The sequence below is a fragment of the Aquarana catesbeiana genome, linkage group LG09, assembly GCF_042186555.1.
Source record: "Aquarana catesbeiana isolate 2022-GZ linkage group LG09, ASM4218655v1, whole genome shotgun sequence".
NCBI classification, from domain to species: Eukaryota; Metazoa; Chordata; class Amphibia; order Anura; family Ranidae; genus Aquarana; species Aquarana catesbeiana.
The window spans coordinates 60022152-60050053 of record NC_133332.1 but is presented as its reverse complement, the minus strand read 5'-3'; the positions used below and the strand labels follow the sequence as shown (position 1 = coordinate 60050053).

General features: G+C 41.9%; 1 protein-coding gene across 2 annotated transcripts in view; it reads left to right on the top strand.

The window, feature by feature from the left end:
• The first annotated feature begins 388 nt into the window (after nt 1-388).
• Nucleotides 389-27902, top strand: part of LOC141107706 (cytochrome P450 2H2-like) — a 44243-nt gene continuing 16729 nt past the window's right edge. The window contains exons 1-5 of one of the 2 annotated variants that reach the window (XM_073598624.1): nt 576-641; nt 4771-4818; nt 4905-5067; nt 6752-6901; nt 23746-23906. In XM_073598624.1, coding sequence (XP_073454725.1) covers nt 4962-5067; nt 6752-6901; nt 23746-23906 — 417 coding nt within the window. In that variant the 5' untranslated portion in view covers nt 576-641; nt 4771-4818; nt 4905-4961. Of the gene's footprint in view, nt 642-4770; nt 4819-4904; nt 5068-6751; nt 6902-23745; nt 23907-27902 lie in introns of both variants that reach the window. The other variant, XM_073598623.1, reaches the window with a different exon arrangement.

The window sequence follows — 27902 nt, the reverse complement described above, 5'->3', positions numbered from 1 at the left end:
GGGTGCCGTCAAAGACCAACAGACTGGGGTTAAACAAGTTGTTACGGATGTTATATTTTGTTATATTTTGATATTGAAGTTATTTATATTGTGTTAATAAAATAGACGCTAAGGCCATTTATACTCCAAATTAAGGTGTGGTCTCATCATTCTAGAAGGGTAAGATTTGGGGGTGTTGGAGTACAAGTGGTTGAGCAGTAAAAGGAAGGTTGGGTACATCTGGACTACACTGGTCATTGCAAGGGTATTTCTCATACATGCTATTTAAAAACCTGCAAGGTTAGTAAGGATTAGCATAGCTTTACAATCTGTTATGCAATATGTCTGTAACTGAACCAGGCTCCAACACACCCAACTTGTCCTCAAATGATAGTTAGAATGCTGCCAAACGTCAGCCCACAAATAAATACAGCAGTTCCTGGTTTGGAGGCAGTACAGGTTGTACGGAGATTGTTGTCAGGATGGCAGTGAATGTCTCAGCAACACTTCTCATCGCTTCTGCGGTCACTCTCCTGATTTACCTCATTAAATGGTGGATGAATGTAAAGAAGAAAGACTTGCCACCAGGACCGACCCCTCTGCCACTTCTGGGGAATATTCTGCAGATTAGTACCACTGAAATGCCACAGTCTCTGGTGAAGGTAAGAATTCTGCCTAATGTTCTATAACAATGCACTCTTCTTGTATTCTAGGAAGAAATCTCTTATGCCCCGTACATACGGTCGGATTTTCCGACGGAAAAAGTGCAACTGGATTGTGTTGTCGGAAATTCCGTTCGTGTGTGGGCTCCATCGGACTTTTTCCGTCGGAATTTCCGACACTCAAAGTTTGAGAGCAGGCTATAAAATTTTCCAACAACAAAATCCGATCGGTTAAATTCTGATCGTGTGTACACAAATCCGACGTACAAAGTGCCATGCATGCTCAGAATAAATAAAGAGACGAAAGCTATTGGCTACTGCCCTGTTTATAGTCCTGACGTACTTGTTTTACGTCACGGCACTCCGAACGATCGGATTTTCCGACAACTTTGTGCGACCATGTGTATGCAAAACAAGTTTGAGCCAACATCCCTCGGAAAAAATCCATGGATTTTGTTGTCGGAATGTCCGATCAATGTCCGATCATGTGTACAGGGCATTACAATGTCAAGTACAACTCAGTTTATATCAAATTTCACATCAAATGACATCACATTTATTTCAAAATACCATAATGATGGTGAAATAAGAAAAAATAAGCAATAAGTTTAATAATAAGCAAAGTTCCCCTAGTTTAAAGGATAAGTTCACCTTTTGACAAAAACTAGTAAATGCATATTTTTTTGCAAGTAAAAAAATGTGCATTTATTATTTTTTGTTTTAGGCGCCTGTAAAACATTGCACCAGCGATAAGCAGATCGCTCATTCCATGCAGATCTCCTGCAGATCTGTCAGTGTATTTACTTGCTTGTACCTTGTACAAGCAAGCCGATAGATTCTGAGAGGAAGTATCAATGAACTACCACAGTGCCGTGGAATGAGTGACATGACTGGGCGTTGCTCAAAACCTTTTGGCAGCTAGCGGGGCGGTTCCCCGCTAGCTGTCACAGTGGGGAGCAGGAAGGGGAGGGGGGTTCGGGGGCCAGTCCGTTCAGGAATGTGCTATGTACAGAGTGCAGGACTCAGGAGTGCGTTTCGTACAGAGTGCAGGATTCAGGAATGCATTTCATACAGAGTGCAGGATTCAGGAGTGCGTTTCATACAGAGTGCAGGATTCAAAAGTGTGTTTCATACAGAGTGCAGGATTCAAAAGTGCGTTTCATACAGAGTGCAGGATTTAGTAGTGTGTTTCATACAGAGTGCAAAGTTCAGGAGCGTGTTACTGACAGAGTGCAAGGTTTAGGAATGCATTACGTACAGAATACAAGGTTCAGGAATGTGCTATGTACAGAGTGCAGGATTCAGGAGTGCATTTCGTACAGAGTGCAGGATTCAGGTGTGAGTTTCGTACAGAGTGCAAGGTTTAGGAGTGCATTTCATACAGAGTGCAGGATTAAGGAGTGCGTTTTGTACAGAGTGCAGGATTCAGGAGTGCGTTTTGTACAGAGTGCAGGATTCAGCAGTATCAGTCCCACCCATCCCCAACATCACAGGTTAGATTTGACATAACGCACAAAATGCAGAGGACAGGAGTGTTATCCACAAAATGCAGGGAACAGGCGTGTGTAATGCATAGTAAGAGTCAGGAGTATAAAACAAAAGAGTGCAGGAGTCAGGGGTGTGTAGGGGTAAGGAGAGAGCAAAATCCCCCCCCCCAAGCAATACTCTCCCCCACTTTAGCCTTTCAGAAAAAAATCCCACTCCCTCCACGCCAAAAAAAATCACCCCCCCCGTACAAATGCTCTCTCCCTCTCACAGAACAAATCCTCCCACGCAAATCCCCCCTCCCAACACAAATCTTATTCCCCCTTGCTCAGCACAAGTCCTCCTCCACCCTTCCCAAATCCCCGGTTCCAGCACAATTCCCCATTTTTCCCTATCCTAGCACTTATCCCCACGCCCCTCAGTTCCCCCTCATGGCACAAATCCTCCTCCCCCCCAGTACCCCTCTCAGAATAAATCCTCTTCAACCCCCCAAGTTCTCCATCCCAGCAGAACCCCATTCCAGTACAAATCCTCTTTCCCCCTAATCCCCCTTCCCAGAACAACAAATCCCCCCAAATGTCTCCTCCCAGGAAACATTCTCGCCCCGTCAAACACAAATCCCCCCCCCCCATCCAAATCCCTATTCTATCCAGATCCTTCTTCTCCCAGCATAAATCCTTATTCCTCTTCCCAGCACAAATTTTCTTCTGCCCCCAAATCTCCCATCCTTTAGCATTCCATGCTCATTTCCAGCACCACGTTGAAAATGCACTGCAGTTGTGATCTGCAGCTGGTGTCAATGTTAACTTAACGACACCCCAAACACCTGTAACAAATGCAGTCTGTTTGCCTACACCGGATCAAATTGTACAGTAATAACATGCGATCCAGTTGCTGTGTGTTCTTTTGAAGTAGCGCATGCAGTATTTTTGGTGCCGTCTGGCGTAATTTCAGCTCATTCATTTGGGCTGAAGTCGCACTGCACCTGGACCACATGTGAATCGCACAGAATGTACATCACTTTCCTGTGCGATTCATGGTGTGAACTAGCCCTGTGTCCTTGCAGGGGGGCACTAGTTTTGGCACCTGGGGCAGTTGCACCACATCTCTTGTGGGGTGCCTGGGGTTGTCCCTTCTGTGGCAGCCAGAATCTCTTTGATTTGGGGGGGAGGATATGTGCTAGGAGGCGTTTTGGGAGGGGAGAAGACTTGTGCTGTGGGGGTTGGATTTCTTATTCAATCTCCTTTCTAGCACAATTCCTCTCCATTCCAAAAGTGCCCCTATTATTATTATTATTATTATTATACAGGATTTATATAGCGCCAACAGTTTGCGCAGCGCTTTACAACATGGGGCAGACAGTACACTTACAATACAAATCAATACAGGAGGGATCAGAGGGCCCTGCTCGTTAGAGTTTACAATCTAGAAGGGAGGGTCAAGTGGAGACAAAAGGTAATAACTGTGGGGGATGAGCTGATGGGAAAAAAAAAAAAAAAGAACAAATCCTACTCCTTCACCCAAATCACTCCATGTGAACTTAGTAAACTTGCCCCCTTCCCCATGTCCCCCTCCTCTGCAAGTCTCATGTATTCATTACAGACCTCAGATCAGCTGCTCACACAGAGCGGTGTGCCTCCTCCCTGCCTCCTCCTCCTCCTGTCTGTGTATACAAAAATGTCACAACAGGAGGAGGAGGGGGGGTTCAGTGCACTCAGCTCTGCACTGTATCAGAGGCAGCCGGCGGGGAGAGATGCCAGCTGTCATACAAAGCTTTGCTGGATGCATGTGGGACCCCAGACACCCTGCACAAGCCACATGTGGGTTGTAACTGGTGCTGGCGCTAGTGCGCCCCTGCTGGGTGAGTCACTGGAGCTCAGCCTTGATTCGCCGGGACTCCGGGACATACATTAAATACCGGGACGGTCCCAGTGAATTAGGGACATTTGGAAGGTATGTGCTAAGGACCAGTGACCAGTGTGGTGCACAATTTGTTGCACAGCACTGATCCCTTTTATTTTTTGTATTAGCTTTATTTAAAGTGTACAAAATGTACACTTCATGCATTGCAATGTCCATCATAGCACTGTGGTGCGCTGCCTGACATTGCAGTGCGATTTGGGCTGGTGCGCTGCAATAAAATGCAGCATGTCTGCATTTTATTGCAGCGCTAGGCTGTGTTGCAGTGTGAATGAGACACATAGGAAACAATTGTTTCCTATGTGTCCTACGGTGACAGATGTTTTACCGTGTGGTAAAACGTCTGTCACCACGCATAATGTGAATGGGCCCTTGTATCTCCTGTTCTAGTCCCACTCTCCTTCCTCTTCCAGCTGGGATTGTGACAAATACTTTATTTCTACTATTCCCAGCAGAATCTGTTGTTTCTTTTTGCCTGTTTCTGCTTCCCTTACCCCTCCTTTCCAACTACCTCTGCCATGCAAACTTTGCTTTCATTGTACTCAGCTGTCAACTCCACCTGCGCTTGCTCTGCTGTTTTTACAGCCTCTTCTCCAGTGTTCCTTCCTTTCAGCTGCAGCCGAATCAGGATCCACAGGAACTTATTTTGTTTGTTTTTTTCTTATTTTTGTTTTTGTGTTTATCTGTCACATTGAGTTTTTTTCTTGGTTTTTATACATTTCAGTTGAGCAATGGTATGTGCCTTTTTTGGCTCCATTAATAACGCATCAAGGTAAGCACATTAGGTCTTATACTTACAGCTTCAGCTATTTCTGAACCTGTAAAACTTTGTTTTAAAAGGAAAATCTCTTTCAACAGCTAGGTGAAAAGTACGGACCGGTGTATACAATTTATCTGGCCACAAATCGAGCTGTCATGCTGATTGGCTACGATGCTGTGAAGGAGGCCCTGGTTGATCGCAGTGATGTGTTCAGTGACAGAGGGAATATGGGTCTAATAGAAATGTTGTTTAAGGATTTCGGTAAGATGCTAAAAACAAAATAATAATCCTGAATTAGTGTAATTTCTAGCTTTTTATATATGCCCAGTTGATATGCTTGCGCTATAAAAACACTCAAAAATATTATAATACCAAGATCATATTAAAGGAAAAATCTAGCCAGACTTAAAAATGTAACATGGTAGCACACACAGGCAGTATCAGAATCTTTTGTTTTTGTAGGACAGCATGCTTACAATGTTGTTATTGTAGAAGTTGGGGGGGTTACAGACACCAAAACACTGACGCTGGTGGGCCTTAAAAATGTTTATGGGCCTATTATAAAACAAATATCTTCCTGGATGAGTAGAGCGAAAAGGGTGTGTGATCAAGATTTATCAATATGGAGATCGTACAGTAGAAACTGGTGCCCATGTGGTACCCTTCTTCTTTTGAAGGTCTTTGGAGTTGTTTCCGAAACATCTACAGGAGATCAGACACCTCTGCTGAAAAAAGGGTTTGTACAGCCTGATTCATTTACATGTAAGTCATTGATGCAGATTCCAGTGACATAGACTTGTACTTTACCAATGAATGGGATAATTTTCAGTGAAAGAATTTGAAAGAATAATAATCACATAATTATTGTGTCACACAAGCAAGGTACTGGACTGGGCCTCAAAGAGAAAGTGAGCACAGTCTATACCTAGGAGTGGAAGAGCAGACAGCTCAGTCAGGACTGCGAGGTGATTTAGTGACAGCAGCTCTAGCAGTGGAGTGGTTGGGCAGGTTCTACGGAGGCACTAGCTACAATGTCTTGGCTACCATTATGCAGTCCTCAGACATGGTGCAGGGCTTGCCTATGAACCAGATTTGGAACCAGGATCTAGGATAGGCCTGGTATGGCTTTTGGGGGAACTCCCCATTTTTTTTCGTCATAGCAACCAGTAACTTATGACCCCTGGTATCCTAGCAACCAATGATGCAATGAGTTTGATAGGACACAGGAAGCCAGCTCACACAGCATTCTTGGTTGCCAGGATGCAAGTAGCAAAGTGAGAAGTTGTCATTTAGTGGCGGTAGTAACTTCCTGCTCCAGTAGCAGATGGAGTCTCATAATTAGATCAAGAGAGTACCCATTATGATAAACTGAATTGGGGTGAGCTACTGGACTCACATTGACTGGTGTCAATTCTGCTAGCTGCATATTTACATAGCATGGGCGTATTACTCAGCATTTTATAGAGTACATAAAGCCATGCACGTAAGGTTTTCTCTCCAAAGAAATGTTTCTATTGCACTCAAAGACCAGTTCATGAGAGAGCCAGTTAACCCAAAGCATTACATTCTGGATCCTGGCCACATCCACAAAGAGGATCCCACCACAGAAGGTGAATCTGCTGGCTGTGTTTGTTCGCACTTGGAATTGAAAATATGTCCCCTTTACTGGGAGCTTCTCAATTAAATTATCAGTGTTTTCAGATTGAGGTAGGAAACCCATACAAAACAGTGAGAACACTTAAACTCCATGTTGATAATGTCTCTGGTGGGATTCATACCGAGGACATGTAAAAGCATGGTGAGAGCCCTAAGCACTGTGGTGCAGTAACAGGTAAATATTTTCCACACTATATAATAAAATACAGAGGAAGTCAAAAAGTCATTTAAAATATTTAAATTATTAAGAGTCTTCAGGAACAATATGTATAAAACCTTTCAATTTTAGGGGTCATCATGAGCAATGGAGAGAGATGGAAGACAATGCGTCGATTTTCCCTAACAACACTGAAAAATTTTGGGATGGGGAAGAGGAGTTTAGAGGAGAGAATCCAGGAGGAAGCTCAGTGTCTCCGGGACAGATTTATGAAGATCAAAGGTAGGTGAAGCTAATGCTGAATTAATAGTAACCCTAAACCTACCTTTACATGAAATGACCTAACCTATTGATCTAAACTTCTAAAATTCTTATGGGGCTGACTCCCAGGATTTTATCAACTGGCATGTAATGTAAAAAAATCTGAAGATTGATGGCAGCTGTAATATGTAAATGATCAGGTTGCATAGTCGTAATAGTCCTTTTGGAATAAAACACATACCCTAACTCACAGCTATCATTTTGAAAGAAAAATATGATAAAGAAAAAGAAAAAAAGAAATACAGGGTGACAGTCAATATTTCAGCTTTTCTGGAAAACATAAGCAAACATCAGGGAAAGCTTTATTAGCTAACCAAGTCTACAACTAAAATATTAAGAATATTATAAATTTCTTCAGCCTTAAAGTGGAACTTCAATTTAACTTTCAGCTGAATGTAAACATTTTGAACTAGCGTTTGTGTGGCTTGACATGCAACCAAGTGGAATGCTTTCTGAGAGAGCTCTAGTACCATGAGGGAAGAAAACCACAGTGAATGTTCTAGAGCTTCCAGATGGTGAAAATACACTCACAGTTGAAGCACAACTTACCGCCAATGTTCTGATCTCGGCAAGGGGAAGTTTCTTTCCAGAGCTCACATGCACTACTCACAGGATACAGCCTCGAGCACTCACAAGGCCACTGATAACCTATCCTTCCTAGATCTGATGCAAAAATATCCAAAACGTTAGACTTACAAAGCATTGCCACAGACATCAAAACCACTCTCTATTAGGCCATAGTGGACCTCAAGTAGGATCTCCACTTGGTGGCGGCGAGGCCTGCCATTGTTGAACAAACCATGTTTCGCCATGAGGATGCCATATTGGAGCTCCAACACATTTCTACCCACCACAACTTACAACATGTGAATGAACTAGATAATAGGGGATGTCAGAGGAATCCATGGATCCATGGCATACCTGAATCAGTTGAGCCGGATCAGATACCACAGGCTTTACAAACCATTTTTAACAATTTACTGGAGAAGCCGCCAGATTCCCCAGTAGATTAGAAAGGGCCCAGAGTTTTCCCACGCATGGGGGAATCTGACCCCCCAAGAGATATCATGTGCTGTACAATATTATGTAATGTAATGTATGTTATATACAATGTAAGATTTCAATGTTATGTAAACTGTGCTGTCAGTCAAGTGTTATGTAGGGCAGTGGATGGACACGGACTCAAACCTTTTTAAGAGTGCCAGTGATAGGCTACAAGTGTCACAAGAAAAAATGGATAGTGGACCCTCTCTGCTATCTGCATGTTAGAGAGTTTGAACCCTAATAAGGGTTGAGACAGAGTCTGAGAACATTCCACCATATCTATAGGAGAGCACTTTGAAAAGAGTAATGCATTTTAGTGGAGGGTGTACCAGATTGCAGCCCTTGGGCACACCTTTGCAGGTGTCGGCAAACCTGAGATTAGATCCAGAGTAAGGTAAACTCAACAGGCAGATACAGAAACAGGGACAGGCCAAAACTTAGCATAATCAATACAAGACAAAGTCAGTAACCAGAGAAGCAGGAATAATGTTACTTGACAGGATGGGAGAGGATAGGCTGTGTAGCTGTTCAAGGCACTGATTGTTGTGTTCAGTCTGGCCAATAGAGCTGAGGTGAATTGAACTTCCTGGTCAAAGAGGGAGAGAAGACAGTGAAGCCAGATTTTTTCCAAATTATAGCAGCAAATTATCCACACCAACAAGGATAACTGTGCAGCCTTAGGAGGTCAGCTGGTCCGTGACAAAATCTGATAAAATCTGTGTAAAAGTAAGCCAAAAATTGGCAGGTAGAATAAGAAGTGGACCAGCAGGGAGTTTTTTAGAGACCTTGTTTTGGGCACACATACGACAAGCAGCAATAAAGGCTCTGACAACATGGCATAATGTGGGCCACCAGTACTGATGTGAGATGAGGTCTAAAGTCTTGCATAATCCTTGATTCCCAACAAGCTTGGATGTGTTCCAAATTCTATGACAAATTGCATGATAATTTATTCATAGTGACCATCAATTTCCACTCATCACCCTCATTGATGAGATTGCAGGCTTCTTAAATATCTAACTTTGAGAAAATGGTAGCATGAGTAATTTATACAGGGGCATAAAGAACCATTTTTCTTGCCCACAAAGAAAAGACCAGCACCAGCAGGTGAGATAGACTTGTGAATGGCACCAAAAACATGAGTTGAGGGCAATTGACCATTAGTCAAGTAGAGGGTAATACCCCGAACAGACACCACTTACCCTTTAAGGTAGTGACACTCTAGACTCAAAACTGCATATAAACAAAAATGATCCTTACTAGAGTTGTGGAGAAAAAGATGACCATATGAGTGTCACAACGTACAGTGCTGGGGTTATTACGGCATAATGTTTATTTATTAAATTAAAAGTTCATATTAAATAACCTTCAAATGGAGGGAAATCATGTAGCAACAAGCATAGTGCATACCAATAGCCACTGGCAACATGGACAATGGATATGGCAACTCAGAAAAAAGACATAAATGCACACAAAAAACAAAAAACATACTAATGACACATAACATGTGAGACAATCGTCTGGACGCCAGATGGTTACTGCACAGTTGGTCAAGCTACGGCAAGCCATTAGACTTGTGAATGACACCCTGTTTAAGGTATTCTCTGAGGGACACAGATACAGTATGGCCTGAGTCTCTGGTCCAGACTTGAGTTATACATGGCCATGGGGGGCATGGTTTCAGGTGGAGACTCAATGGCAAAGTCATATGGATGATGAGGCAGAAGAGTCTCAATTATTTGTTTACAAAAGACATCATCAACATTCCAATAGGGTATAGGAAGTCCAAAATAAAGGAGCAGTTTTAACCATACAGATGGAACAGGCTGGTTTTACCTTCATAAAGCTATTCCGATGATATGTTGGATCCCAAGAGAGAATGTCACCAGAAAGCCAATTATGAACTGGAGAGTGTTGGTGGAGCCGTGTTATAACAAGCAGAAGCTAAATGATCAACTTAAGTGTGAACAGAATCTTCATAGTTTCAATAAAGGGGATGTCTGGCCATAAGGAGTGTAGCCTGTTATTGAAATAGATGCCCTTCGAAATCAGAGAAAGAAGGGCAAAGTTATTTAACAAATACGTTTCTTTACTGAAGTAGTGGAAATACAAATTAAGAATTCAATATGGATATCTCCAACACACATTCCTGTACAAGATCTTTCCAGTACCTCTTAGTTATTTTCCTGGTACCCCTGACCCACAAAATGATCATACCTTAAATAAAGTTTTCAAGTCCAAAGCTTAAATTGGTTGTAAACCTCAGACATGAACAAAGCATATCCCTCTATAGTGTGTAGTTTTCTCAATTAAGAGCACTAAGTGTAATTTCTGTCTGCGGCTTCATTCCTCTACTATCAGCATGAATTGCTTCTGACAAGTTTTCCTGACATGTTTTCCTGACACCAAGAGAAAAATGGTGACAGGAAGGGACCTCCAGTTGATTGACAGTCTTAGCTCTGTTCCTGTAAGCTGTGTGAAGGCGTGTGTGTCACTTCTCACCAATCAGCTCTCAGGGCTTTCCTCACTGAGCTCTGAAGAGTGTAACTTCAGCTCTCCACCCCTTTTTTTCTGAACGTTCAGACAAGCTTTATAAATTCTGGACTTTGAATGGCTGTTGAAAAACAGGTTCAACTTATGTAGGAGGATTTGTTTCATCTCTGTGTATCACCTGAGGCCAGTCACTTCACTGGGTTTATATAAGGGTTTACAGTCACTTTAAGTCCATACCCCTGGAATCCCGACTGGGTTCCCAAGAGGGCTGGTTAAATGCAAGTAGTGAATCATATCCATAGCAGCATGCTTGTTCCTTAGATGGAGTAACCTGGGACCGAACCTCTGGCTGACTTCCTAGCAGCAGCACTCCCAAGAGGTGGTTACCTCCTTTTTTATGTGTTTTCCCCAGCAGAGGGCAGTACTTCCCCAAAAAGCCCAAGAAAACCTGCCAAAAGTGTTACCCTTAGCTTTTAGGAAGTACCACATCGGCAGAGTAACACAGTAAAATACACTTAATTAATACTACACAAGTTAACCGACATATATTAACTTAAAAACAATTCACAAGTTTGAATCATAAAACATGTGACATTCCGTTTACAAGCATGGAGGCAACACTCTAATTCGATTGCAATCTACGTGGTGGTATCCAGGTTCTCATGCAGAGGATAATGTACAAGTGAATATTTAATCAGCTCAGACAGGCCTAGATGAAACTGAGTGCAGGGTCATTCCATAGCGGGTCATCAGACCATGGGTAAAACTCAGAACAATATTCTTAAGCAGTTTTGTATCCATGTTGCAATGAAAGAAAAGCTGATTTGGCAGATTTTGCCCGATTCAGACAGTCAAAAAGATGACCAAGAGTTTGAAAGAAAGCTTCTACATGGCTGAGAGCTGAGCCACCTGTTTGAAGACTAAAAGCTCAAGAAAACAATGTCTTGAAGCATGGACCTCACAATTGCAACTCACAGTTCTTTGGGGCATGAAGAACGCAAATAAAGACAAAAGTAACGCTTGCAGCTATTTTTGAAACTAGAAAATGTGTTCTGGTCACCTGTAAAGTGGTCTGGCAAATTCACCTTGGGAACAAGTGTGAGGGAAATTAGAACAGATGAACTGCTAGAAAGATGGAAGTGTAGCTCTGCCCTGCAGATAATGCAGAAAGACAGGTCAGCAGGATCCATGGCCTGAGTAGGAGAACTGGAGCTAACACAGACTGGAGAGACTATAAAATTGCACCTATTGCCTATAGCTACACCCACACCTCCTAGTGCTGTGGATCAGAGCAAGCTGCAGTACAAGATGAGGGAGATTTCATGGTGATAGAACTACAGAGAGTTTAAGAGTTGAAGCTTTGCCGCTGTTCTTTGACAACTAGTTAGCATTTTACCTTTAAGGAGATCAAGTAAAAGTGTTAAATGGTAAAGGTCTCATGAGTTAAAGAAAAGCCTTCCACGTCCCTTAAGTCAATACAAAAAGTGGAAGATCTACCATGGGACTTTAATACAGCCAGATATCTATGGCAGATACGTAAAAATAGAAATTTTATTCTACAAATATGTTAAAACCAATAAAATAAAAACATTTCATAGCATTTTGGTTGTTCACAAAACAGTTTCATATACAATGTACCCCTAAATAGGAGGCCTTAAAGTTATGGTAAAGTCTTGCTTTAAAATAAAAAAAAGTAACAAACATGTTATACTTAACTCCTCCGTGCAGTTGTTTTCTCCTGGCCCCTCCCTCCTGATGAGTGCCTCCATAGACCAGCAGCTTGCTATGGGGGCACCCGAGGCCCCGCCCCCTCTCTCTCCTGATTGGCTAACTGACTGACTTTGACAGGAGCCAATGGTGCCCTGGCTGTGTCCCAGCCAATCAGGAGGAGAGTCCCAAATGGCCAAGGGAATCGTGAACATCGCTGGATAGAGAAGGGACTCAGGGAAAGTTTTGGGGGGTGCTGGGGGACCTGCTACACACAGAAGGTTTTTTATCTAAATGCATAGCATGCATTTAGATAAAAAACCTTTTGCCTTTACAACTCCTTTAACTGCTTGCCTACCGCCTCTTGTAGATATACGTCGGCAGAATGGCACGGCTCCACAAAGCAACGTACCTGTACGTTGCTTTGAATTTGCCGCTGTGTGCGCGTGCTCCTGCCGTGTGCTCTGTGACCATGTCCGCGGGACCCGTGGACTCGATGTCCGCAGGTGTCCCGCGATCGTGTCACAGAGAGGCAGAACGGGGAGATGCCATTGTACACAAGGCATTTCCCTCTTCTGCCTAGTGACAGGACAGTGATCTACTGCTCCCTGTGATCGGGAGCAGTGATCACTGTCGTGTCACTTGTAGCCCAGCCCACACACAGTTAGAATCACTCCTTAAGACACACTTAACCCCTTCCTCGCCCCCTAGTGGTTAACCCCTTCCCTGCCTGTCATTTACACAGTAATCAGTGCATTTTTATAACACTGATCGCTGTATAAATGTCCCAAACTAGTGTTAAAAGTGTCCGATGTGTCCGCCATAATGTCACAGTCATGATAAAAATCGCTGATCACCGCCATTACTGATAAAAAAAAAATTTATAATAAAATGCCATAAAACTATCCCCTATTTTGTAGACGCTATAACTTTTTGCGCAAACCAATCAATATACGCTTATTGCGATTTTTTTTTTTTACCAAAAATATGTCGAAGAATACATATCGGCCTAAACTGAGAAAAAAAATGTTTTTTTATATATTTTAGGGATATTTATTATAGCAAAAAGTAAAAAATATTGCTTTTTTTTCAAAATTGTCGCTCTTTTCTTGTTTATAGCGCAAAAAAAAAAAAAAAAAAAACGCAGAGGTGATCAAATACCACCAAAAGAAAGCTCTATTTGTGGGAAAAATGGACGTAAATTTTGTTTGGGTACCACGTTGCAGGACCGCGCAATTGTCAGTTAAAGCGACACAGTGCCGAATCGCAAAAAGTGCTCTGGTCAGGAAGGGGGTAAAATCTTCCGGGGCTGAAGTGGTTAAGTAATACATATACAGTATCTCACAAAAGTGAGTACACCCCTCACATTTTTGTAAATATTTTAATATATCTTTTCATGTGACAGCAGTGAAGAAATTACACTTTGCTACAATGTAAAGTAGTGAGTGTACAGCTCGTATAACAGTGTAAATTTGCTGTCCCCTCAAAACAACTCAACACACAGCCATTAATGTCTAAACCGCTGGCAAAAAAAGTGAGTACAGCCCTAAGATAAAATGTTCAAATTGGACCCAAAGTGTCAATATTTTGTGTGGTCACTATTATTTTCCAGCACTGCCTTAACCCTCTTGGGCATGGAGTTCACCAGAGCTTCACAGGTTGCCACTGGAGTCCTTTTCCACTCCTCCATGACGACATCAAGGAGCTGGTGGATATTATTAACCTTGCACTCCTCCACCTTCTGTTTGAGGCTGCCCCACAGATGCTCAATAGGGTTTAGGTCTGGAGACATGCTTGGTCAGTCCATCACCTTTACCCTCAGCTTTTTTAGCAACGCAGTGGTTGTCTTGGAGGTGTGTTTGGGGTCAATATAATGTTAGAATACTGCCCTGTGGCCCAGTCTCCGAAGGGAGGGGATCATGCTCTGCTTCAGTATGTCACAGTAGATTTTGGCATTCATGGTTCCCTCAATGAACTGTAGCTCCCCAGTGCCGGCAGCACTCATGCATCCCCAGACCATGACCCCCCACCACCATTCTTGACTGTAGGCAAGACACACTTGTCTTTGTACTCCTCACCTGGCTGCCGCCACACATGCTTGACACCATCTGAACCAAATAAGTTTATCTTGGTCTCATCAGACCACAAGACATGGTTTCAGTAGTCCATGTCCTTAGTCTGCTTGTCTTCAGCAAACTGTTTGTGGGCTTTATTGTGCATCATCTTTAGAAGAGGCTTCCTTCTGGGACAACAGCCATGCAGACCAATTTGATGCAGTGTGCGGCATATGGTCTGAGCACTGACAGACCAACCCCCCCACCCCTTCAACCAAAAAAAAAATGCTGGCAGCACTCATACGTCTATTTCCCAAAGACATGACGCTAAGCACATGCACTCGACTTCTTTGGTTGACCATGGCGAGGTCTGTTCTGAGTGGAACCTGTCCTGTTAAACTGCTGTATGGTCTTGGCCACTGTGCTGCAGCTCAGTTTCAGGGTCTTGGCAATCTTCTTATAGCCTAGGTCAGGGGTAGGCAACCTTGGCCCTCCAACTGTTTTAAAAATACAAGTCTCATGAGACATTGCAAGACCCAATCACAGGCATGATTCCTAGAGTCAGAGGCATGATGGGATTTGTAGTTTCACCACAGCTGGAGTGCCAAGGTTGCCTACCCCTGGCCTAGGCCTTCTTTATGTAGAGCAACAATTCTTTTTTTCAGATCGTCAGAGAGTTCTTTGCCATGAGGTGCCATGCTGAACTTCCAGTGACCAGTATGAGAGAGTGAGAGCGATAACACCAAATTTAACACACCTGCTCCCCATTCACACCTGAGAGACTTGTAACACTAATGAGTCACATGACACCGGGGAGGTTAAATGGCTAATTGGGCCCAATTTGGACATCTTCACTTAGGGGTGTATTAACGTTTGTTGCCAGTGGTTTAGACATTAATGACTGTGTGTTGAGTTATTTTGAGGGGACAGCACATTTACACTGTTATACAAGCTGTACACTCACTACTTTACATTGTAGCAAAGTGTCATTTCTTCAGTGTTGTCACATGAAAAGATATAATAAAATATTTACAAAAAATGTGAGGGGTGTACTCACTTTTGTGAGATACTCTATATCATTCTAAAAACAAGTTGTGCCTCAGTTTTCCAACGCTATACAATCTTCATCAGAGGAAGATAGGGGTACCTGCATGAAGGAATATTGAAACGCATACTAACAAAGGTGTATGTGATCTTCATAAATAATACATTCCTGAGTCATATATTACTTACACAACCAACCATAAATAGACCATATGAGTCATTCAATATTCGCCTAAGTGATATCCTGGGTCCCAAATAGACCCAAACATCAAACCCACAGTGTTCTGGGAGGGCTTTCCACAGAAACTGGGGAAGAGACCGACAAAATTTGAGTCTTTATGAAAAAGTGTAAAAGATTTTTCATTAAGTGAGTATTGGGTTGCACGACTTAACACCTTCCCACCTGGCCTATAGTAAAATGACAGCCAGGCTCAGGCACTGTTGTTCTGGGAGGAGGTCATATGACGTCCTCCCAGAACGCGCCTCTTGCGGGGCCGCATAGCAGTGTGATCTGTCACTGGCTATGTTCACCGGACACCGTGTCATGTGATCATTGTGACCAATCATAGCAGATCACATGACAAGTGTAAACAATGAATGGCTTCCTTTCATGCCATCCATTGTATACAATTGTGTTGCTATCTGTGATTGGTCACAGTGATCACATGGTACACACAGGCCAATCACAGCAAAAGACATTGAATGAACCAGTTTCATTCAGGAAAATGGTTGCTTATACCTATGAAATAAATTGGTATATGCAATCATGTGTAAAAAATAAATAAAAAACCTGATCACTTCCCCAGAGTAGTAGTGTTACTATGGTAACACTGTATTGCTCTAGTCACAGTGTGCTTTACATACTGTCACCAGTCAGTGTCCCTGATCACCACCACACTAGTTATATGATGAAGCTATACTGCATTGGTGACAGTGTATAAGAAAAAATACAAAATGTGATTTTTTTTTTTTCAAATTTCTGTATATTCCAAATAATTATGACAAAAAACTACAACTTCAAAAAACTCACCATGCATCTTACTAATTACCTTGGACTGTCTATTTTTTCAAAAAGGGGTTATTTGGGGGGCATTTATACTGACCTGGTATTTTTGGGCCTCAAGAAATTAGATAGGGAGTCAGTACATCCGGGCTAATCAATTTTTAGATGTACAGTATATACCATAGTTTGTGGACTAACTTTCCTACGGACTAAATAATAAACACTGATTTGGGTTATTTTTGCCAAAGAAATGCAGCAGAATACATTTTGACCTTAATTTATGAAGAAAGATTATTTATTTGCAAAATTGTATAACAGAAACAAAGAAACAAAGAAAAACATGTTTTATTTTTCAAAATTTTCCTTATTTTTTTGTTTATTTAGCAAAAAATAAAAAGCTAGTATTTGTGTAAAAAAAATGATAAAAATATCTTATGGTTACAGTGTTCAATAACCGTGCAATTTTCATTTAAAGTGTGACAAGCACTGAAAGCTGAACATTGGCCTGGGCAGGAAGGGGATACAATTACCCATTGTTAAAGTGGATAAATAACAATTATCTTTGATTATAGAAAAAAATACAAAAAATACTTGTTAGTCTACCCTTAATGCTCTTGATAACCGGGATGGGCGAGGTGGACTGCTATGAGCTTCCGATGGATGGAAAAGGTCCTACACAGTATACAAATATCTATGGGTCAGTGTTATCAAAAATGCCCACTTGTATGGTTAACATTGACCTCCAATTAGCAGAGTTCCAGCAATGTCCTTCTTAAAAGTAGTCAATGTGTCAACAGATATTCCAAACAGAAAAAAAAAAAAGGCCAAAGCAGATACTCACATTTTATCTGTGTAAATGGGTATAACGCTCCCAATCCAGACAGGGCAAATAATAATGCCGCATTCCACTAATGCTAATCAGTTAAAGGAAACGTTCAATGTGTGTTGATCTTCATCTCTGGTGCCAATTTCCAGCTCTCTTGGCATCCTCATTCTGGTAGAAGAACCCACCCGTCCATGGGACATCCAGCTGTTGCAAGACACAAGCGTGATTACGTCATTGCACATACGCGGCAACTTTTACCCCCTTCCTGTCCAGGTAAATTTTCAGCTTTCAGCACTGTCGCACTGAACAATTGTGAGGTCATGCAACACTGTACCCAAACAAAGTTTTTATAATTTTGTTCATACAAATAGAGCTTTCTTTTGGTGGTATTTAAATCATCACTGGGTTTTTTATTTTTTTTTGCTAAATATACAAAAAAAGACTGAAAATATTGAAATAATTCATTTTTCTTTGTTTCTGATCTAACATTTTGCGAATAAATAATCTTTCTTCATAAATTTAGGCCAAAATGTATTCTGCTACATTTCTTCTGTGAAAATAACCGAAATCAGTGTATATTATTTAATATATAGAGTCCACAAACTATGGTATATCTGAAAATTGATCAGTCCTGATGTAGTGACGAACCATCTCATTTCTTGAGGCCCTAAAATGTCAGGACAGTGCAAATATCCCCCAAATGACCCCCTTTTGGAAAGTATACAGTCCAGGGTATTTAATAAGAGGCATGGTGTTTTTTTTTTAATTAGTTTTTTTTTTTGTCAGAATTTTTTGGAAAATGAAAAAATAAAGAAATTAAATATTTCACAGTTTTGTTCTGTTTTTTTTTTTTTGTTTTTTTACCTACTGTCACCAGTGCAATACAGTATCATCATATAACTGGTGTGGTGGTGATCTGGGACACTGAATGGGGACAGTCCAAAAAAAATAAATATATAGTTTGTTTGTTTTTTTAACAAACTGTGACCAGAGCAATATATTGTTACCATATTTTGTTACCACATTGTATTGCTCTGGGGAAGCGATCAGTTTTTTTTTTTTACACCTTATATTTGCTAATGTATTACATTGCTATAAGCCAGCATTTTACTGAATGAAATGTTTTGTTGTGATTAACTGTGATTGGTCAAAGCTAATCACATGGTACAGATGGGCTGTGATTGGCTTTGTCTGCACCATGTGATCGAATTGACCAATCACAGTTAGCCACATATTTGTACATATTGATGGCTTGAAAGGAAGCCATGCATTGTGTACAACTGTTATGTGACTTGCTGTGATACGTCACAGCGGTTACATGGTACCGGCAGTGAGCTTGGATCAGTCATCGGCCGTGGGTGCACCATGACAGGACATCATATGATGCCCAGTCGGGATAGGAGAGCCACCACCTGGCCATCATTTTGCTATAGGTTGGGCGGTTAGTGGTTAATATCTATATAAAAATGCTTTGCCTTTTATTTCTATTTTAAATTGAATGGGTTGTTCATTATTTACCGTCACTTTAATCTTAGTTATGTATAGAATTTAAAGTTGTGGGTATAAGCTACATAATTGTCATCCAACAGGAAGATAGAGATTCCCTATTCTCATTCTATGAATGAGTTTGTACATACAATGCCAAAACTCTTTGCTATATAGAAAAGCTCCACAGTCGAATGATTGCATGTATACCACTCCCCTTGTCTGACATTTTACCATAATGTTGTCATTTAAAGTTTTCCCTCATTGGATAGTGTAACATTTCCTCTACCCAGAATAAATGGGCAATATGAGCATTCATCACAGGGGTATGTGCCTGGGTAGTGACATGGATTGTGTTGATTATTCCCCCTGAATTCACTTCTAACCAGCTTGTCTTTTATAGATGGAGCTCTCCTAAATGCATAGTTGCCGACAGTCTTGATTTGCCTGGGACATTCCTGGAAATCAGACCAATGTCCCAGTCTGAGAATATTCCAGGCAAAATTCAGAAAATCTGGCTCTGTCTCACACACCGGAATGTGACAGAATGTGTGTGTGTGTGTGTGTGTGTGGGGGGGGGGGGGGGGGGGGTGGCGTGGGCATGGCAGGAATGTGGTGGATGCAGGAGCACTTTGAGAGGCACTTGCTTTGGTGAGGCTGCACTAATGAGACTGCTCTGATGAGGCTGCACTAATGAGACTGCTCTAATGAAATTGCACTGATGAGACTGCACTGATGAGGCTGCACTACTGAGACTGCTCTAATGAAATTGCACTGATGAGACTGCTCTGATGAGGCTGCACTAACAAGACTGCTCTGATGAATTTGCACTGATGGGACTGCTTTGATGAGATTGCACTAATGAGACTGCACTTACGAGACTGCTCTGATGAGGCTGCTCTAATGAGGCTGCACTGACGAGGCTGCTTTGAGGCTGCACTGACGAGGGTGCTCTAATGAGATTTTAAACCAAAAAGAATTACCGCGCTACCTAAAAAAACTATGTAAAAAAGGGGAAGCTGCAACTCAAAAATTGTGAGATATGCACAAATACAGTAAATAGTAAAAAAAAAAACAAATATAAATTATGAAATAAATAATGTACAAAAATAATGATGTAAATATAATGAGATTGCACTGATGAGACTGCTCTGATGAGATTGCACTGATGAGACTGCTCTGATGAGATTGCACTGATGATACTGCATGGACGAGACTGCTCTAATAAGATTGCACCAATGAGACTGCTCTGATAAGACTGCACTAATGGGCACTGACGAGGATGCATCGATGGGCACTGATGAGGCTGCACTGATTGGCACTGATGAGACTGCACTGATGGGCTGCACTGATGGGCACTGATGGGACTGCTCTGATGGGCACTGATAGGCTGCAATGATGGGTACTGGTGAGACTGCAGTAATGAGATTGCACTGATGGTTACTCATGAGACTGCTCAGATGGGCACTCATGAGACTGCACTGATGAGACTGCACTGATAGGCTGCAGTGATGAGGCTGCAGTGATGAGACTGCACTGATGGTAAAGGAGGGCTCTGATGGTAAAGGGGGACTTTAAAGGTAAAGGTTTTTCCATCCAGCAGTCACCGGACTGTGAGAAATTGGATTTAAAACTGCACTGCCAAATTTCTCACAGTCAGACGAGTACTACATGTCAACAAATAGCACTCTTTTAGTTCTATCTTTTAGACTTTTAGATAGAAGTAAAAAATATGCTGTTAGCTGACAAAGATGGTATTTCCTTTTTTCATGTAGCACTGACCTGACTGTGAGAAATTGGGCAGTGCAGTTTTAAACCCAATTTCTCACAGTCACTCCTTGCTGACACCATCACTAAGGTTCCTTTCACACAGCAGGTCCAATCCAGTCTGTCTGCCAGTTTTTCAGGCAGACCTGATGGAAAGGTCCATGCATCCCTATGGACAGACGAATGTAAACAGACTGTATTTCACTACACCCTCTTTAACCACTTCAGCCCCGGAAGGTTTCACCCCCTAATGACCAGGCCATGTTTTGCGATACGGCACTGTGTTACTTAAAGTGGAGTTCCATCCACTTTTACAACTCTTCAGCATCCCTCACTAAACTGCGCACTGTAAACGAATTGGATATTTTTTTTTTTTAATTCTCAGCACCTACTGTATATCTGCTGTATTCATTTTTCACTTCCTCCTCCCTGGCCGTGGCCCATCGCATCATTTCCTGTTTGCAATGCCTTCTGGGAAGGGGCGGCAACTTCCTCTGACACTGCCGTTGCTATGGAAAACTGACCTGAAACCTATTACACTGCTTGTGCTGCACTGAGCATGTGCAAGATCTGCAAGGATGAGATCCAGGAAGAAATACAGTCTGACTTCAGATGCCCACACTTAAGATGGCCACGGCCTGCTGTAAGTTTATAAAATAACAAACTACTGCTATAAACTAACAAAACAGACCTTAGTTTACAGACTAACTTTACTAGAATACATTAAGCTTGTGTATTATAGGGTATTTTTATTTAACCACTTCAATACCAGGCACTTAGACACCTTCCCGCCCAGGCCAATTTTCAGCTTGCAGTGCTGTCGCAATTTGAATGACAATTGCGCAGTCATACAACACTGTACCCAAACAAATTTTTTTATCATTTTGTTCCCACAAATAAAGCTTTATTTGAGTGGTATTTGATCACCTCTGCGGTTTTTATTTTTTGCGCAACAAATAAAAAAAGACCGAAAATTTTGAAAAAAAACAAGTTTTTCTTTGTTTCTGTTAAAATTTTTTGTAAATAAGTATGTTTTCTTCTTCAATGACGGGCACTGATATGGCTGCACTGACGGGCACTGATGGTCACCGATGAGGTGGCACCAATGAGGTGGTACTGATGAGGTGGCACTGAAGGGCACTGATGATGGGCACTGCTAGGCGGCACAGATGGGCACTGATAGGTGGCATTGGTATGCGGCACTGATGGGCACTCATAGGTGGCACCGATGGGCACTTGTAGGTGGCATTGATTGGTACTTAAGGGTGGCACTGATGGGTACTTATGGGTGGCACTGATAGGTGGCGCTGATTGGCACTGATAGGTGGGCACTGATGGGCACAGATGGGCACTGACAGGTGGCACTGATGACACTGATTGGTGGCACTGATAAAACTGGTGGCATTGCTGGGCAGAACTGAAACATAATGGTGCCAATCAGTGCCCATTTGTGGGCACTGATTGGCACAGATTGGGCACATTGGGCACATGTGGATGGCCATGGGGTACATACCTGGCCATCCACATGTTTCCCCTTCCCTGGTGGTCCTAGTGGCGATCCCTGGTGGTCCAGTGTGTTCATCTGAGGGGGGGCTGCGCTGATAAACAATCAGCGCAGACCCCCCCATCAGGAGAGCCACCGATCGGCTCTCCTCTACTCGCGTCTGTCATCATGTGTGAGTACACTCATCTATGTTGGTAGCTTCTCATCTGTTACCACTTAAATTTTAATCTTGATTTATGTAAGTTGTGGTTTTGCGCACTAGTTCCTATATTTTATTCTTGCCGCTGTATAACTGCAGCGGCTGGTCATCAAGTGGTTAAGCCACACCCAATATTTAGCGTAATTTAAACCTAGTCTGGTTTCATTTTGCATGAAGCAATTTCTTTAAATGCCATACACGCCCACAATAATTGATGCCCTGCCCCTAATTAACATACTCCTTTGCCTACACTGGCTTTCTGCAAAAAAGTGCCCCTAATCATTTTATTTAAATGTTGGCAACTATGTAAATGTGATCCCTGGTGTGGCACAGATGACTTCTTTTATAGTGGAATCCTCCATTAGAATAGGCCAATATTGTTTCAGGATTTTTTAAAATTTCAACATGTCGACTCGTATATCACGTAATGGCACTCATGGGAGCTTCATTTGTGAGAATAGTGCTCTTCTTTTTGAAGAGCAATTGGTCCGGAGACTGTTCATTGTATACTTTTAGAAGGCCTTTTGTTTTCTGTTTGGAATATTCGTTGACTCATTGACTTCTTTTAAGAAAGACATTGCTGGAAGTCTTCTACTTGGAGGTCAATGTTAACCATACAAGTGGGCATTTTTTAAAAACTGACCCATAGATATTTGTACACTTTGTAGGACTTTTTTCATCTCTAAGTCGGAAGCTCATAGATGTCCACCTCACCCATCCCCATCATCAAGAACATTGCATTAAGGGTAGACTAACAAGTATTTTTTCTATGATCAAAGATAGTTGTTATTTAAGCCGAGAAACCCCTGATACTCACTTAATGAAAAATCTTTTACACTCTCTCATATACACGCAATTTTTTGGCAGTCTCCACCCCAGTTTCTGTGGGAAGCCTTCCCAGCACCCTGTTTGATGTTTGGGTCTATTTGGTACGCAGGATTTTACCAAGGCAAATATTGAATGACCCATATGGTCTATTTCTTCTTGGTTATGTAAGAAATATATGATTCAGGAATTTATCATTTATGAGGATCACACACAACTTTGTTAGTATGCTTTTCATTATTCCTTCATGCAAGTACCTCTATCTTCTCCTGATGAAGATTGTATAGCAATCGAAATGCGTTAGAAGACTGTGACACAGCATATTTTTAGAATGATGTATATGTATTGTAAATGCTTCCTTTTTAGGGGTACATTGTATATGAAACTGTTTTGTGAACAATTAGAATGCTATGGAATTTTGTTTTTATTTGATTGGTTTTATCATATTTGTATAATACATTTCTATTTCTACATATATACTGTGGATATCTGGCTGCATTAAAGTCCCATGGGAGATATTCCACTTTTTGAAGTGCTAAATGGTTACAGTTTGGCATTTAAAAACAAAATGACAAAGAAAAACAATAAGGTTAATTTCCTAAGTTAGTAAAGGTTGTTCACTTAGCAAAATTAATTTACATCTAGCTTCACCTAATTTATTAAGCTATTAAAATGTGCTTTGCAATGTAAATATATTGTACTCTTAGTAAATCAACCCCACCTTGTTCATGCCAGCTAATATGTTATCATTTATTGTTTACTCAAGGTCCTAATGCATCTGAAATAGTTTGTTAAATTTTGGATACTGATGTCTGGGATGAAAATGCTAATTGGTTCTGTTTGTGTAATAACAGATAAACCAATAAACCCGACTCATCTGCTAAAACTGGCTGTCTCAAATGTCATCTGCTCCATTGTATTCGGTGAGAGATTTGACTACGAAGACAAAAGGTTCATGGCCCTTCTGACAAACATTCAAGAAATTGGGATCCTGAGGACCTCCCGATTAGGACAGGTAAATTTATATCTATTGAAGAAGTGCCTGATCCCCTGCGTTACTATGTGCACACAAATGGATTGTGTAAAAAAAAATGTGTAAATTGAACCAAAAAGAGATATAAGATAAAGAGAAAACTAAAGTAAATATATATGTGTCTGCTGCTGAATACCTGCTAGTGTTCTAATTGATTGTAAACAGTGATAAAATACGACCTTGTGTTAGCTTCTGATTCCGGGTCACTAACTATTCTTATTCTACTTGATCTTAGTTCTGCCTTTGATACTGTAGACCACAATATTTTACTCTCTCACCTTGAAACCATACTTGAAGTCTCAGAATTGGCTCTGAAATGGATTAAGTCATAGTTACTAGGGATGAGCCCGATGTTCGAGTCAAAACATAAGTTTGAACAATTTGGGGTGTTCGCGGCAAATTCTAAGGCCACGGAACACCCTTTAAAAGACTACGGGAGAAATCAAAAGTGCTAATTGTAAAGGAGATTTCCCGTGGCGTCAGAGTGGGACGGGGTCACCCGTACATGTCACTGGGTAACCCCCTGGCGTTTCCCCATTGCGTCAGAGTCGGCGGGGTCACCCGCGCACATGACGGGTGGCCCCGCCCTCAGCTATTTAAGAGCTGTCATGGCAGGTGTAGTGTTATTCGACGGGAACCACCCATGGAGGCGGATCGTGTCAGCGTTTTTTTCTCCGTATCCTCCGCTCGAGAATGGATGTATATCGCTGAATTTTCTTAAATTTTTTTTTTTAAGGACTTGTCCCAAGCTTGTCCTAAGCTGTCTCCTGTGTTTTTTACCATTTTTGTCACTTTATTTTGTGAAATGGTAGGGGTACAATGTACCCCGTTACCAATTCACATGGGGGGTGGGATCTGGAGGTCCCCTTTGTTCCAGATTCCGATAAGCCCCCCTCCAGCATACCCCCACAACCACCGGGCAAGGGTTGTAGGGATGAGGCCCTTGTCCCCATCAACTTGGGATCATCCTCCCCATGTTGAGGGCATGTGGCCTGGTACAGTTCAGGGGGGCGCTCTCTCATCCCCCCCTCTTTTTTCCTGCGGCCTGCCGGGTTGCGTGCTCGGATAAGGGTCTGGCATGGATTTTTGGGGGGACCCCATGCCATTTTTTTTAATTTTGGCGCAGGGTTCCACTTAAAATCCATACCAGACCTGAGGGGTCTGGTATGGATTTTGAGGGGAACCACTACGCCATTTTTTTTTTTTTTAATTTGGCACGGGGTTCCCCTTAATATCCATACCAGACCTGAAGGGCTTGGTATGAAATTTGGGGGGACCCCCACGCAATTTTTTTTTACATTTTGGTTCGGGGTTCCCCTTAATATTCATACCAAATGGACTGGGGGGGAACCCATGCTATTTTTTTCAATGACTTTTATCTGTATTGCCGGGACCTGACAATTCATTATAGCCGCGAGTAGTTTTAAATGACTTTTTTTCCTTTAGAAATGTCATTTTGTGCAGGGACTGTTGTAAACACGGGAAAAATGTGCCACTTTACAGGCATACTATAGACACCCCCCAGGTACGAAATTTAAAGGAATATTTTACTTTTATTGTTTCACTTTAACCATTATTAAAATCACTGCTCCCAAAAAAACAACTGTTTTTAAAACTTTTTTTGCATTGATACATGTCCCCTGGGGCAGGATTCAGGTCCCCAAACACTTTTTATGTCAACAACTGCATATCACTTTTGATTTTTCACTTTCGTGTCCCATAGACTTTAATGGTGTTCGCGTGTTCGAAGGGGGGGGTGTTCTGCTCATCCCTAGTGGTTACATAGTAGGCAAGGTTGAAAAAAGTCACAAGTCCATCTAGTCCAACCTATGTGTGTGATTTTATGTCAGTATTACATTATATATCCCTATATGTTGTGGCCATTCAGGTGCTTATCTAATAGTTTTTTTGAAATTATCGATGCTCCCTGCTGAAACCACTGCCTGGAGAAGGGAATTCCACATACTTACCACTCTTATGCCGCGTACACAGGAGTGGATTTTCGGCCCGCAAAAGACCGATGAGATTTTTTTGTCGGAAAATGTGTATGCTCCATCGGACTTTTGCTGGCCGAATTCCAGCCAGCAAAACATTGAGAGCATATTCTTAATTTTTCGGTCGGAAAAAGTTCCTATCCGAAAATGCGATCGTCTGTGGCAATTCCAAAATTCCTGCGCATGCTGGGAAACAATTTGTCGCATGCTCAGAAGCATTGAACTTCATTTTCTCGGCTCGTCGTAGTGTTGTACCTCACCGCGTTCTTGACGATCATAATTTCAGCGAACTTTTTTGTGACCGTGTGTATGCAAGGCAAACTTGAGCGGAATCCCGTCGGAAAAGCTGCCATATCTTTTTCCGACGAGAAAAACGGTTGTGTGTATGCAGCATTACAGTAGTCCTATCTCACTAATCACTGTCACTTTGTTTCTCTTGGTGGATTCCAGTCTGAAGTTGGTCCAGTCAAGTACGGTATTCCTCAGGGCTCAATCGTGGGCCCCTTACTTTTTAGCATTTACATATTTCCACTTGGTCAACTGCTTAGATCACACGGGCTCAATTATCACTTCTATGCTGATGAAGCTCAGATATACACCCACACTAAACCGGATTCTATTTTGGCTGCTTCTCTCCTATCTAACTGTATTTGTGATTTAAAAACTTGGATGGTCCATAATTTCCCTCAATTAAATTGTGATAAGACTGAAGGCATGCTTATTGGCCAATCAATTATGTAAGGCCAGTCATAATAGCTTATCTGTAGATGGCACTGTAAATGAAGTTCAGTCTAAATTCAAAAATCTAGGGGTGATATTTGATGCTAGTTTAACCTTTAAGCCACATGTACAAAATGTTGTCAGAACATCTTTTTTTCCACTTGAGAAAAATTGCTCGGCTGCGTCCTATGCTATCATACACTGTAGCTGAAAAGCTGATCCATACATTTGTGTTCCTCCTGGCTTCACTACTGCAATGCTCTACTCGCTGGTGTACCTAAATCCACTATAAATCAACTTCAATATGTTCAAAATTCTGCAGCCAGAATTCTGACTAGGTCTGGTACAAGTGATCATATTACCCTTATCCTGGAGTCCTTGCACTTGGCTACCCATCAGGTTTTACGTAGACTTTATGATCCTCTTGCTCATCTATAAGGCTCTTCATGGCTTGGCACCCGATTATCTCTCTGAACTTTTTCAACTTACTCCCCCCTTCGCGACCTCCACTCCTCAAATTCTGGTTTACCGTGTGTCCCTCCTATTCACCTTCAATCAATGGGGACAGAGCCTTCTCCTGCTATGCTCCAAAACTCCAGAATTCACTTCTTAAGAACATCAGAGAGTCTTTGTGATAAATCCCCATATTCAAGAGGAGTACGTCCGCCATATAAGCTTCCTTGCCCAGTATCAGCATGATCCAAGATCCCTCAGCTCACCCAGTCACTTGTCGAGACATTGGTGTAGGGTGAAGTAGCATAAGACTGTTGATTCAAACACAGGCACAAAGAGATATACACTCAGGGACGACCCCCCCTCTTTGCATAATGACACAGGGTGGGGTAAACTTTACCTCCTCTAGTAACATACCACACAGGTGTATTCAACTCTCCAACAGTAGACCGACATTGGGAGGGGTTGCTGGAGAAAACCCACCTCCCCTCTAGCCTCTAATCCACATCCACATATACATCCCATAATACTTTTCTCCCAAGGCAGACAGAAACAATAGAACAATGGGATACAGTCACTTAACACATAACAACCCCCACCCCACCTTAAACTATCTAGCAAAGGTCTTAGACGAAAGGTGGAATTTATCTTCATTTATTTCTTGAGGGATAGTGTTTTAGAAATATTACCGTCCCAAGTGAAAGAGCCCCTTCATTCTTTCAAGACAAGACACATAAGATGGCCGGGAAGTTAGACAAAGAGTTTCCAGAGCTCTCTAAGGTAAGCTGGGTTCCACAAGCCCCCCCCACCC